Source organism: Pipistrellus kuhlii, unplaced genomic scaffold, assembly GCF_014108245.1.
Source record: "Pipistrellus kuhlii isolate mPipKuh1 unplaced genomic scaffold, mPipKuh1.p scaffold_m20_p_2, whole genome shotgun sequence".
Classification (NCBI taxonomy): Eukaryota; Metazoa; Chordata; class Mammalia; order Chiroptera; family Vespertilionidae; genus Pipistrellus; species Pipistrellus kuhlii.
Genome location: NW_023425515.1, coordinates 185,361,299 through 185,375,196, shown reverse-complemented (window position 1 = coordinate 185,375,196; position 13,898 = coordinate 185,361,299). Strand labels below are relative to the sequence as shown.

At 54.6% G+C, this 13,898-nt stretch overlaps 1 protein-coding gene across 7 annotated transcripts in view; it reads right to left on the bottom strand.

Annotated features, from left to right (window-relative positions):
- Positions 1–13,898, bottom strand: part of TMCO4 (transmembrane and coiled-coil domains 4) — a 62,934-nt gene that overhangs the window by 634 nt on the left and 48,402 nt on the right. For 6 of the 7 annotated variants that reach the window (XM_036445836.2, XM_036445838.2, XM_036445839.2 and 3 more), the window contains 3 exons: positions 11,288–11,405; positions 7,030–7,147; positions 1,009–1,257 (listed from right to left, as the gene is read on the bottom strand). In XM_036445836.2, the coding sequence (XP_036301729.1) occupies positions 1,009–1,257; positions 7,030–7,147; positions 11,288–11,405 (485 nt within the window). Of the gene's footprint in view, positions 1–146; positions 1,258–7,029; positions 7,148–11,287; positions 11,406–13,898 lie in introns of those variants that run through there. The other variant, XM_045585100.1, reaches the window with a different exon arrangement.

The window sequence follows — 13,898 nt, the reverse complement described above, 5'->3', positions numbered from 1 at the left end:
TCCCAAAGTTGTGCGAGGTCTTATTTTCAGGGGATGTCTTATCTTTCCATGCGCTAGGTCTTATTTTCGGGGAAACACGGTAGTAGCTGCCTCATCCGGTTGCTGCAGGGGCCAACTGAGGCAATTCATGGTCAATACTCGCTAGGTGGTAGCCCTTCTTTATTTTCACCATCACCATCACCATCCCCTCTGCTCCTGCTACAGGCAATCCTTCCCCCGCATCACCCACTCTTGCTACCAGGCCCAGCTCCCACCCGTACCGCATGTGGATTCAGCATTGCTCGCTGTGCTCTGTAACAGTTATATCCAGGGCCGCCATGTGGTACAGCTTTGGGGGTGCCTCTCTCATAGCATCGGGGTGACTGGCACCCCTGTTGTTGTGCAGTGCACAGCCCACGTCTGATCGGCTCTCCCAAGAGCAGAGGGAGCGAGATGCCTGCTCCTTCTGGTGCCCACTCCGTAGGTGTCAGAGGTGTCCGTGGGCTGGTGGGCAGTCCTGGCGTGGAAGGAGGGCAGGCAGATGGAGGTGTGGGTGGGGGGGGAGTGGCAGGTAGGAACCTCAGGCCCCAAAGAGCCCCCCGGACCTCCTGATGGGGAGCCAGCCCCACTCTGTGACCTAGAGGAGTCCGAGGCTCTCAGCTGGGCGTGGTTGACTCTGCAGGGGAGGAGCCAGCGTCTCCCTACAACACCCCCTCCCATCAATTCCTTGCTCTTCACCCCCACAGCCTGCATTTAGGAAAGGCACTTCATGGTGGAAAGTCTTCCCAGCTCCTGCGGGGAGCCTGGTGGGCGGGGAAGAGCACCACATATGGAAATCTGGGACGACGGCTCCAGTCCCCTGTGGGGTCAATCCAGCCCCGGGCCCGGTCCCTGGGTCTCGCTGGCACAGCTGGGGCAGCCCAGTGGGTTGGGGCTCACGCCATGGCTGCAGGTCTGGGGGTTCTCCGCGGGGCAGGCAGCAGCAGCAGGAAGGGAGGCCCCTTCCAGTTGGTCCAGCCCCGTTGGCACCTGGGGTTGGCTGGGGTCAGCGGATGTGGGCACTTGGGAGGCGTCTCTGAGTGCGGAACCCTGAGTTTGCCCATCCTGGTCGCTGGTCTTGTCCGATGAGGCGGCGGCTGCCGCCTGGCGAGGCTCCTCTTGGGGCACGTTGCTTGGGGCCATCGTCAGCCCCTTTTCGTCCCAGCCTGGCTTGGTGGGGATGCCCACGGCCTTCAGGATGATGTCCATCTGCTTGCCATAGTCCAAGTGGCCGCTGACCTGCAGGAGGACAGTGAGTGAGGGCACCGTGGGGGGCAGAACCCAGCCCTCCCCAGGGCCCCAAGCTAAGCTCCTGGGCCTCACCCTCCATCACACACGCTCTGTCTCCAGCTCTCCATGACTCTGATATCCAGAGTGGGGCGGGGACCTCTACGTTCAAGGCTGCTCTAAAACCCCTGAGGTAACGATGAAATCTGGGTCCTGCTCTGGGCAGTGGAGGTTCTCATTCTGCAGCTGTAAGTTGTGGAGGAAGGGCTCTGCTGCTCACCACCCAGCTCTTGGCTCTTTTTTTAAAATTTATTTATTTTTTATTTAAAAAAATATATTTTATTGATTTTTTACAGAGAGGAAGAGAGAGGGATAGAAAGCTAGAAACATCGATGAGAGAGAAACATCTATCAGCTGCCACTTGCACACCCCCTACTGGGGGATGTGCCCGCAACCAATGTACATGCCCTTGACCGGGATCGAACCTGGGACCTTTCAGTCCGCAGGCTGACGTTCTATCCACTGATCCAAACCAGTTTTGGCTAGCTCTTGGCTCTTATTCTCTGACCTCCACTTGCCTCAGCTGTAAAATGGGGATAATAAGCGTAGCTACATCAGAGCGTTGCTGTAAAGGCCCCAGCCTGACAACAGAGCTATGTCACAGACTTCTTCTACAACCCACTCTCCCCCTTTCCCTGAGTCATAGAACTTCAGTGTATGGCTGGACACCTTCTTCTCTTGCAGCTGAGCATAGCACTGTGATAAATTCTGGCCGATGAATGAAGCGGCAGTGTTATGTGGTACCGCCTGGAGGTCTCTTTAAAAGGGGGCGTGCTCTCCTTTCCCCCATATTTCCTTTCCTGCTGGCTGGAACTCTGACGTGATGGCCAGAGGCAGCTCACGAAGTCCACCTGCTGGCTTGCACAGCAGCAAGGCCGGGAATTTTGGCCCCTGAAAACTAAGGAGCCACCATCCCAGCCCTGAACAACCTATTCTGTCCTGTTCTTACATGACAGTATCAACTCTTTTTGTTAAAGCCACTTCAAAGGGGCCTCGGTTAACTGGACCCGAATCTTCAGGTCAGGAACTCAGATGTGCCACCCTCTTCCTCCAAGACTAGAGACACCCCCAGTTTACTGTGTGTGGATGTGTCAGCAGAAGTGTGAATAGAATGCCAGATGCCCAACTGCGATAATGAACCGTGCTCAACACACAGGCGGTCCTTCATACGTTGCGGAAAATGAACGTACTGGATGTACTCCTTGACAGGAGTTGGCTACTAATTATAGATGAAGACATTGAGCCATAGAGAAGTAAAGTGACTTAAGTCATACAGCTGGAAAAGTATCAGAGCTGAGATTTGAGTCAGGTCTGTTCTCTTCACAGATAATCAGTGAACGAGAGGAAATTTTAAAAAATCACTCACATTTTACAGATGAGACAGTGAAGCTCAGAGAGGGGCGGTGGTTTGCTTAATGACACACAGCACGGGGAGAGCAAAGCCGCGTGCTGTGCTTGAGAGGTGCTTGCGAGGAGGAGTGCAGAGGTTGCTCAGCTCAGATCTGCTCCCTGCCCTGGAGTCCCATGCTTTACCGCCCAGGGTAGGGGGTCTGCAGTCCGTGTCAAAGGTAAACCTGAGACAGAACTTCCCTTCAAGGCTGAAGAGGAAGACTCTGCTTATAACAAAGACAGGGAAACCCGGGGGGGGGGGGGGGGGGCGAGGGAGGGGAGGGGAGGCTGGTGTGGGGAGCCTTAGGAAGCCACACAAAGGCTTGGCTGATAACATCTGCATTTCCATCTGAATCACCGATCACACTGGCTTATGCAAACCACTTCTCAAAAACACAAAAAGATAGTTCCCTGTACAGTGTGTTATTTTCTCATAACCAGAACCTGCCTACTTCTCGTTCTTTTCTTACCAAAACGTGCAAATCGTGTTCAGTGACAGCACTCACACAGAAGGGCCTCTCAGACTCCTGGGTACAGGGTGGGGGTCAAGGTGGGGCAGCTGCCTCCGCAGAGGGTGGGCATTAGAACCGGAGTTTGGGACCTGAGAAACGCCTTGGCTCTGTCTCTGACTAGTACCTGGGTGAGTCCTTACGAGGTCCGGAACCCCGGGTCCCCATCTGTAAAATGAGGGTCATCACACCCACCCTGAATGACAGCTACAAGAGTTCAAGGGCCTGGCATTTCCAAGGGACCCCGAATATGCTCCCTCTTACTGTTATGTTCCACGGGGGACCCAAAACAGTTCTCCAGGGACATTAACTAACTAGGGAGATGCTCACAGCACCTCCAGCACAGCACATGGCTTTGCTCTTCCCCTGTTATGTGTCACGGACAAGCTATCGCCCCTCTCTTGGCTCCACATGACCTCAGGGTGTCTGTGGGAAGATATAATGCAAACAAGCCACAAATGTACATTCCCCTTACCTTAGTTTCCTTGGAAGCAGGGGGTGGAGGGGAGGGCGTTAGCTAGGCGGATCTAGGTGGGAACCCAAAGTGGCTGCCAAGCTCTAGCCATCATGTCTGCATCCCAGCCAGCAGAAACCTAGACCCACAGGAACAAGCAAGAACTGCCGCCCTATCCCTTTCCAATGTTGGTGAAGGTGGTGCTAGGGCTGGGTGGAGGCAGGCAGGGAGGACGGAGGGAGGTGTCTGTGGCCACTGGCTACAGCTGATTCCAGACGGAAATTCGGTGTGCAGCTTCCTAGAAGGCACAGCTCTGGTCCTTGGGGGCCACAGGTCTGGGTCCCAGCCCACCCTGTTCCTGAGCTGCCATTCTGCAAAGACCCAGGGGGAGAACTCGCTGGCGGAGCTCCAGTTTTATAGATAGGGGGGAGGGGGGAAGAAAAGGGGGAGGAAGGAAACACGGGGGAGGCGGGGGGTGGGGGGGAAAAAGAGTATCTTTAGCAGTGGAAAGTTCTGGAGTGGCTGATGTTGGATCAAGATTTCAGCTTAGCCGTAGCAGGTTTGGCTCAGTGGATAGAATGTCACCCTGTTAAGGGTCCTGGGTTCGGTTCTGGTCAAGGGCACATGGCCAGGTTTCAATCCCCAATAGGGAGCATGCAGGAGGCAGCTGATTGGTGATTCTCTCTCATCGATGTTTCTCTCTCTCTCTCCTCCCTTCCTCTCTGAAATCAATAAATAATAATTTAAAAAGATTTCAGCCTATGATCATCTCCCTGTCTGTCTTGATTGAAATCTGCCTCTCACCTCATTACATGCTGGGTGCCACTGGTGTGAGAAGCCACCCTAGACCTTCCCACGCTGGTTAGGGCTCCCTGGGACAGTATTCATTGCACCCCATCATTTTCATCTGCTTACACGCTTGTGTTCTCTGACAGACTGAGCTTAGCGAGCACGGGGACCACTTCTAACTCACCTCTGCTCCCCACGGCCAGCCCTGTACATTGTGGGTGCTCACTGTTATGGATCCACACAGTATGAACGGGCCTCAGCACTTCCTGTTTCCTGCCTTGCAAGACGCCTGGTCTTGCCCAAACAAGCTGCTGCTACCCACCTCTGCCTGCCCAACACCTCCTTTCAAGCCTATCGGGCACCTTCAAGCTCCTTTCCTCCTGGACCTCAGTTTCCTTATCTGCAAAATGGGGCTAATAGCGACACCTATACCACGTGACCTTTTGTGAGGCTTCAATGAGACAATACATGTAACAGGCTCCCTGACCTAGAGGGAGAGGTCACTGATGGGACAGCACAGAGGTAGGGGAGTGTGTGTGTGTGTGTGTGTGTGTGTGTGTGTGCGCGTGCGCACGCGAGCGCGCTCGCAGTAGGAATGCCTTGGGCAAGAGCCTAGGCCCTGCAGCAGGTTCCCCGGATTCATCTGGCTCTGCCTCTCACATGCAGTGTCCCCTCCTGCAGCCTAAGTTTCCACATCTCTACAATGGGCTTCCTAGCCCTACTTCCTGGGAGCGCCCTAAGATCTGCGAAGCATGGAAAGCAGTACCTGGCACATGCTGGCTACCATTGTTCCTGTTAAGTGTCTATTTTATGCCACGTCTGTGCTAATAAGTTCTAGAAGCCAGCTGGCCTTTCCTTTGGGACATGGAGATTCAGAGACCCTGGGCTAGGTCTCTGCCCCAGAGGCCTTCTGGCTTGGCCCCTGTGGTGGCGGAGTCCCCTGCCTATGGTAACCCACCCTGGGAGGCAGCCTGGCCTTTGTCTGCCTCACTCACCCCGAGATGCGACAGGGCCAGCCCCTCCGGCTCAGGCTTAGGTTAGGGGCCACCTCAGGCCACGTTTGGGCAGGTGGCTGGCATCTGAGATGATACACCAAGGCCCAGGCCAGTGGTCCCAGGAGGAGGCAGCTCCGGAGGGTCCTGCCCTGAGCACAGGGAGCAGGGGCTTCCCCCAGCAGCTCTAAGGAAACTCTTTTGCCAGCAGCCTCTCCTCCAGCAAGAATTTTCAAGGAAAACAGGAGGGCGGCACAAAGCAATGCTAATTACTCTAATTGCCCCAAAGAGGAAAGCACTGCTTTTTGTGATGTTCTCCTAATGGGATAAAGAGCTATTATTAGGCAGAGCTGGGAAGCTGCCTTGTAGGCAGTCAGAGGAGGGAGATGTCTGTGAAGCTGCCCGGCCAGAGGGCAGAACGGAAGGTGGTGGCGAGGCAGGAGAGGAGGGAGCTAGGATTAAGTGAGGGCCTTCTATTGGCCTAGCCTGGAAGGTAGGTGATTTCCCCCAGTTCACAGATGAAGAAACAGGCACAGAGACGTTAAGTAACTGGCCCAAGGTCACACAGCCAATATACCAATGACCAAACCAGGATTCTAGGCCATGCCTCCCTGGTGCCAATGGCCATGCTCTTCCCAATATATCCCACTCAGGAGCTTTCCTGGGGGCAGAAACTGGATCTTGCTAGGGCTGTGGCATTGAAAGGAGTTTTCATTTAAAAGGAACGTACTATGGCCGTCCCGCCTCTGGCAGAGGGAGACTCTTGGGTGGTGAGGCACATATCACTTCTCCTATCCCCTTACGGGCACAGGATCCCTCAAGTGGGACAGAGGCCCCTGGACGTGAGTCAGGAGGCATCGCTCTGAGTCCTGTGGTTTCCGTCTCATCACCCAGTGCACCTCCCTCCCACAGGGAGCTGGGCCGCTCAGGCCCTGGACCTGGCGATAGGAACCCGCTGTCTCAAGCCTCGGCTTTCAGTCTGTGCCTTGGGGAAGCCTCACACCACATTCGGGGGCTGTGGTGAGGTTTGCATCATATGAAGCAAGTCTGTCGGGGGAAGGATGATGAAAAAGGCGTCCTCTGGGGCCACCGGCTCCTGTCTGCCCCGGGATGACTCTCCCTTTAACCAGGTGCTTCTGCCATGGCCTGGCCTGTCTCCTCCACCTGCGTCCTCTGGTTACTTTGGGAGAAAACGGACTGTCCTGACTAGTCATCTGGGGTGAGGAACTCAGGGTGGGGGACCCTGGGAGGGGGAATGGGGGAGAGGGGGAGGCGAGAGGCCTGGGGCAGAGCATGGGCTGTGGGGGCTCAAGTGCAGACTATTAATTGCTAGTTTGTGATAGAAACTTTTCTAAGCCTCAGTTTCATACCCTAACCTGCGATAGGCGGGTGATAATGCCGAGGCAAAGCGTGTAAAGGGCCGGGTGACGAAGACATGGTCCAGGGATGATGCACAGAGGAGTCCCCTCCCCACAAGCTGATGCCATGCTCTCCCTCCACGCTGAGGAATGGGCTGGGGCTAGAGTCCCTGGTTCATGAAGTGCCCCGGCTGGCAGAGGCAGAGCCCTGGGAGGGCCGGGGGGGTACTCACCACGGAGGACAGGTCCACGTTCTCCATCCTCCTGTCCTGCAGCAGTACGGGCTGCAGGCCGGCCACCTGGAGCTGCGCCGAGGACGTGCGGTACACGAAGCTCAGCAGCCAGTCCCCCCTGCGGGCACAGAACGGGTGAGTACCAGCCTCGGGGAAGCCCCAGGACAAGGAGGGGCCCTGCTTGGCCCAGGGAGTCTGGTGGGACTGGTGTTTCTGTGGGAAACCAGGGCCCTGACTGTACCCGTTGGGTGGGAACTGCAGGGGACCCTTGGCAGTGCTGCCAGGGGCATGGGAGCTCCAGGAAGGTGTGTGCTTTGTTCCCTGCTGGGTCCCCAGAGCTGAGAACTGACTGAATGCAGTAGATGGCCACCTATTGAATGAATGAATGAATGAATGAATGGGTGGATGGATGAGGGAACTGGGCGAAGTTCTGGACAAGTCAGCACATGGAACAGGAGAGGTGTTCTCGGGTCAGAGGAGTTCCCACTTCCTCCGGGATGCCTGGTCCTCCTGGGGGAGTAGATTGATTGGAGCTGGGTGCACGTTCAATTTTAATTCTTCCTTTGCTGTTTCTGACGCAGGCAGTTATAAACGAGCAAAGTCAGAATCGTTCCTTTCGAAACGTTTGTCTTATGACAGCACTCTACTCAAAGCGGAACACTGCACTCACAGGGACTGAGGGACAGAATGGGAGCATCGGTGAGAAGGCTCCCTGTTCTCTAAGCTGTGCTGAGCAAACCATGGGCCTTCAAGACCCCCCTCTGCCTCTCTGTCGGAGTGGGTCACATGGAGCCAGTTCAAGTCCCGCCTGGTCGATTGTTCACTGTGTGATCTTGGACAAGATGCGCGGCCCCTCTGAGCCTCAGCCTCCTCTCAGGGGAAAGGGGGAAGGGGGGAGCGTGCACTGAGATGGGGAATGGGGGGGATGGTGGGTGGAGCATGCACTGAGACGGCACGCTTGTGCACAGTGCCCCCATGCGAGCACTGGAGAAGATTCAGGGACCAATCGACCGCCTACTCTGGGCCTTCGTGGGTGGTGTGGCCTCTCCTGCGCGGTCTACTCCGTTAGTGTCTGTGGGCTAAGAGAGACTTTCCATCCTTTCAAAATTCAGCTTGGATTACTTTCCCCGGGGGGCGTCCTTGAATCCCTCCAGCTGATATCGTCACTCCTTTTGTCCTTCACATCTATGCTCCTTTGGTGATGTTTGTCACAAACCCTCCATGTGTCCGGTCCTGGCTCTTTCCCCCAGGACTGCGCCTCAGTCCCATCTCCTGTATCCTGAGCTGAATCAGGAACTCCCTGGGGTGGGGTCCAGCAAGCCTTGCCTCAGTGGCCCTCCGGGCGATGCTGGGGCATGAATCACACAGCTGGACCCTTGACTGGCCATCACATGGCCTGTTGAAGGGCGCTCCTTTGCTACTCAGAGGCTGAAGCCATTATGGGTCCTCCCTGCTCCTCCTTCTACCTCATCTCCTGCTCACATGGTCCCTGGAGCAGAGGCCACACGGGTTCCCCCTGGGAGGCAGGATGAAACCTTCTCTTCATGGAGTGAGACAGGCCTGCCTGAGTTCACATCCTGGCTCTGCTGTGCGGTCCTGGTGAGGAACTGGACCCTCCAGTACCACAGGGGGCAGCACCACTTGCCTGACTAGGCTCTGGGGGGTTTGTGAAGGGATATGTATAGAGCTTTATTGAAGTACACTAGAAGCCCATTGCATGAAGATTTGTGTAATAGGCCTTCCTTCCCTTGGCTGCTGGCACTGGTTTTCCTCTGGTACCTGGGACCCAGGCCTTCACTCTGGCCACAGTGGAGAAGCCAAGCCTCCTGTCTTCAGTCTTTGCTCGGGCTTCAGTCTTCACTCCACGCCTGCATATTCAAATTAACCCACCATATTTGTTGAGTTAATTTGCATAGTCACTCCTGATTGGCTGGTGGGTGTCATAGAAGTACGGCCAATTTGCATCTTTCTCTTTTATCAGTGGAGTATACATTTGTAAGTGTACTTAGTCTGACAGTGTTGGTCTGACACTCCCCTCACTCCCTCACTTCACATTCAAGTAGGCTCATGGCAACTAAAATGCCTTTGGGAACCAAGAATATAAATTTCTGATTGGTGTTTAATTTACCAAGAAACTACAGTTATTGTCTTGGTCTGTTAATGTTCCTTTCTTTTTCTCTCCTTCCTCTTCTTCCTCCTTCTTATTCTCCTCCTCCTCCTCTTCCTCCTCCTCCTCCTCCTCCTAACTCTCTCAAGGGATGGCCCACGATTTCACAGAATAATTGAAAAGCAAGCTTATTAGCCTCCGGTCCTCAATAGAATAGATGGGTTTAATAAGAATCTGTTGATCTCATATTGCACACATGCAATTTTAATTCTTTCCCTTGCTGCTTATGACAAGCACCAAGAAGTCGTGTGTTATGCGAAGATGCCAGAAACAGCCATTCTAACTGCTATCGTCTACTGGGCACCTGCTGGGCACCCTTTTTAATTCTCCTAGAACCTCATTTAATTTTCCCAGAACCCCTGTGCAGAGGGACTCCCGTTTCCATCTGATAGGCAGGAACACTAGGATCCAGAATTGTTTGTCCAAAGCCACGCAATAGGTAATGGTGGAGCCAAAATTTTAACCGAGGATAGTCTGACCTCAAAGGTTGGTCCATTCTGCTTCTTTTCTTGTTTTTCAAACTATCCTTACTTTAAAAAAAATTAATTAACGTCTCTTTCATGTCCTACCTCTGGTGCCTGTCCATTCCTTAGGGGTGGCCATGTCATCAGCTCCCGATGGCCCGCCTACACCTTCCTGGGGGCTGCTGGGCAGGCAGGCTCATGTGCGCATGGGCAGACGGCTCTCCCTTCTTATATGGGATCGCAGTATGGGTTGTGGCACCCCCTTTTTCTCCCTTTAACTAGTCCCCTTCCTATGGTCCTTCAGGTTGTTTTCATTTTTAAGTTATAAATGAAGTTGCAACTACCCACTTTTTACAGCCTTCTCTGTGCACATGTGTATCTAGTAGATCAGGATCTTAGAAGTCAAACTTTAGGGGAGGAGTGTCAGAAAAGTGGCCCTTTAAAACTCCTAAGAGCCGAAACCGGTTTGGCTCAATGGATAGAGCGTCGGCTTGGGGACTGAAAGGTCCCGGGTTCGATTCTGGTCAAGGGCATGTACCTTGGTTGCGGGCATATCCCCAGTAGGGGGTGTGCAAGAGGCAGCTGATCGATGACTCTCTCTCATCGATGTTTCTAACTCTCTATCTCTCTCCCTTCCTCTCTGTACAAAATCAATAAAGATATATTAAAAAAAAAAAGTAAAATAATAAAAAACAAACAAAAAAACACAAAAAACTCCTGATAGCTATTGCTGCTTGTCCTCCTGCCGGATGCTAGGTCCCCTGGGTTTGTTGGCGTGTTTGGTTGGCTTGTTCCCCTGCAGCCCCAGGCTGGTGCTCACTCAGAGTCTGTGGAGTGGACGCCCCATGTGGCCACTCCTGCTGCTGCTGAACAGTCACGGCATCTGCATGTGCTTGAACGCCATGTGCCTCTCTCTAGGCTTAACCATCCCCGCAATCCTGGGAATCACTAGTAACTCGCCTTCCTTTCTGATGGAGAAACCGAGCCAGCGTGGGGACCAGGTCTGTGTGGCTCTCGATCGTGAGCTCCTGAGCACGCCATCCTGTCCGGCTCCGTGTGGAGGCTGATTCCCGGGCATCTTCTCAGGCCCCTCCCCTGAGGTCTCAGCGATGGACATCATCTCTCTTCTTCCCCGAAGTCTGGGGCACGGCCGTGGCTGAAACCTCTCAAGTCCTCCTCTCAAACCCCATGCCAGGCGCCCCCTCTCCAGCCCACAGCTGTCAGTCCTGGCAGGTCCCCGTCCCTTGCCGGAGGTCTGATGCATGGCCTGGGTCCCGGTTCCCCTATCATTGCCAGCTTCCTGGTCCATCACCCTGCCCCGCCCAAAGCCGTGCTCAGACCTCAGCCTCCCGGCCCCTTCCTGCATTGCCAGGTGACGTGCACACGCGCTCCTAGTGGGCACTGGAGACTCCCGATGAGGCCAACCTTTGTTTCTCAAGCTATGCCCCACTCGCCCATGTCCCTCTCTCCCCTGGTCATGGGGACAGCCTGGTCTCAGGCCTGACACAGCTCTTCACCCTGCCGGACGGAGGCTTTCATTCAGAGCGCAAATGGGGCCAGGCCTTGGGCACACTGGCTGCTCCGTACGCGTGGGCACACCCACGGGGGGGGGGGGGGGGGGGCAGACCTGCTGTAGCCATTGATGATCCTGCCGGACACCACCTTCCGGAAAGGCTCCCAGTGCTTGGCTTCTCCCTCCACGGGCGCGCCCAGCAGCACCACGTCCTCCACGATCCCCTGGCAATCTGGCGAGAGACCGGGAAGGCTGTCAGTGCCCCTGGCCACCGTGCGTCCTGGGAGGGACTCTCCAACGGTGGAGGAGATGGGTGTCACATACACAGGTGCGCACGCACATTCAGGCACACACATGTGCAAACACATGCACTCATATGTTTGTGCACACATGCAAACACACAGTCATGCATACACATGCATGCATGTATGTGCGCACATATACACACACACACACACAAACACACACGCACATGAGCACACAGTCATAGGAGCGTCTCCTTCCTGAGTTCCAGGCCCTGCGTCAAGCCCCTTGCGTGCTTGAGCTATTCTGGCAAAGCACCGTAATTCCCATGTTAGAGTTAAGGAAAACCAAAGACATTTTTTTTTAAGTTTTCCTTTTTTTTTTTTTTAAAGATACATTTTTTTTCTTTATTTTTAAAATTTTTTTCCTTTATATATTTTATTGATTTTTTACAGAGAGGGAGAGAGACAGAGAGCCAGTCAATGAGAGAGAAACACTGACCAGCTGCCTCCTGCACACCCCCTACCGGGGATGAGCCCGCAACCAAGGCACATGCCCTTGACCGGAATCGAACCCGCGACCCGTCAGTCCCCAGACCGACCCTCCACCACTGAGCCAAACCGGCTTTGGCCCAAAGACATTTTTCAAGATCACATGGCCAGTGAGTGGCAGCCTGAGGTGGGACCCAGGCCTGTTCCACGATTCACGAAGCTCACCACTGGCCAGGGACTCGGATGAGATGTCTTCCTTTAGAAGGAACTGACCGGCCTCCATCATCACATCTGCCCGGGGGCAGGCACCACAGCCTCTCTTGGTGACGGTTCCTGGGAGCTGGTGCAGCACGGCGGGAAGGTGGGCGTGAAGGGGAGACGGGGCGGATGAGTCCAGGGAAGGATGGGCCCCTGGCACTGACGGCTTTGTTCGTGGCAACATTATGCCCAGACACCGAAATGGTCTTTGGGTTATGATTGATAATAGTATTTCACAAGCCAATAGCACACAGGGTCATGTCTCTTAATAAGCCAATAAAGAAGTAACATTCTCCAAAGCAGTGCCAGATGGAGGGCACGACTGTCCCAGGCGAAGGGGCGATGAAAGAAACGAAGCCCAAATCGCACTGAGGTGTGACTCTCCGCTGGCTGGTTCTCGGAGGAGTCGCTTCGCCAACCAGGAGCTGATCCCCGGCTGCTAGCGCTCATCCCGAGTCCCTGGTGCGAGAGCAGAACAAAGGTGCCCTGTTGGTGGGCCCGGAGCAGCCTTGCCCACGGCTGGAGCGAGTGTCCCGATACCTTCCGAGAGCCACTGAGGTCAGAGGGCGAAGCCTCGGCCGCCCTGGACACTCTCTCGCTAAGCCCTGCAGACGCTTGGTGTTTCACGTTTCAGCGTCCGTTACGCCACAGTCGCTCTTCCATACGTTTATGTCCATCAACACTGAGGAGCTCGACAATTCTGATGACATCATCCTGACACGGCCTCCCCAGGGCAAACAGATCACTCCTTAGATCGAAACAGCTTCACGTAAGTTATAAACCTGAGGATGTGAGACCCTAACACACCAGTCTGCAGCACTGGCCTGGTGGCTCAGAGGCACTTTAGCCAGGGCGGTGCCAAGCGCAGTTCATGGCCCAGGGCCGCTCCACCAGGACTATCTGTCCCGAGGAAACAGGGAAGGAGCCTGGAAACCAGCAGTTCACAGGTGATTGTAATTACGAGCACCGTTCTTGACCAATGAGAGGTACCCACGCACCCCCCGTTCTGTCACTCATCCATCACTTCACTCCCTTGCATTTTGCTCCTTGTCATTTACCACTTGTTCACGCCTGTCTCTCCCTCTAACACCCAGGTCCAATGAGGGCGAGTGCTCTAGCTGCCTTATCCACAGACGCACGGGCTCAGCACAGTGCCTGGCGTATACTTGGTGCTCAATTAAGATTTGAATTAATGGCCGACTGAATGAACGAACTGCCACCCCTCAGGAAAGCCAGGAGATGAACTTCCCGATCGCAAAGCCCTGGTTCCATTCCCAGTTCCCCACACGTGGCCCTTTCTTATGATTTTGAGTCTCTGCAGGCTCAACGTCACTGCTGGGGAATGGGCCCGGGAGGGGGCAGCCCCACCCAGCTTTGCTGAGTGACATCGGACCGCTGGCTCCCTCTCTCTGGGCTCCAGTTTCTAACCAGAGTGCAGCTAACGGCATTCTGTTTGGGCTTCCATGTCTGAGTTTGTCCTAGTAAAGGGTTCCAGGCTGAGAGAGGTCTGAGAACCCCTGTTGTACCATGTTCTCTGAGTGCTCCTCTGTCTCTGACATTGAAACATTCCGGGGCACAGAATGCTGATTTCGCTCCTTTTGCTTCCAGGGCGGTGATTATCTGGCAGAAGGAGGGAAGGCTTCGGTATGCTGGCGGTTTGTGCTGAGCAGAAGGCTGACTCAGACACCACTTGATGTCAGGGCTATTTCAGGTGCCTACGTTGCAGCAAAGCA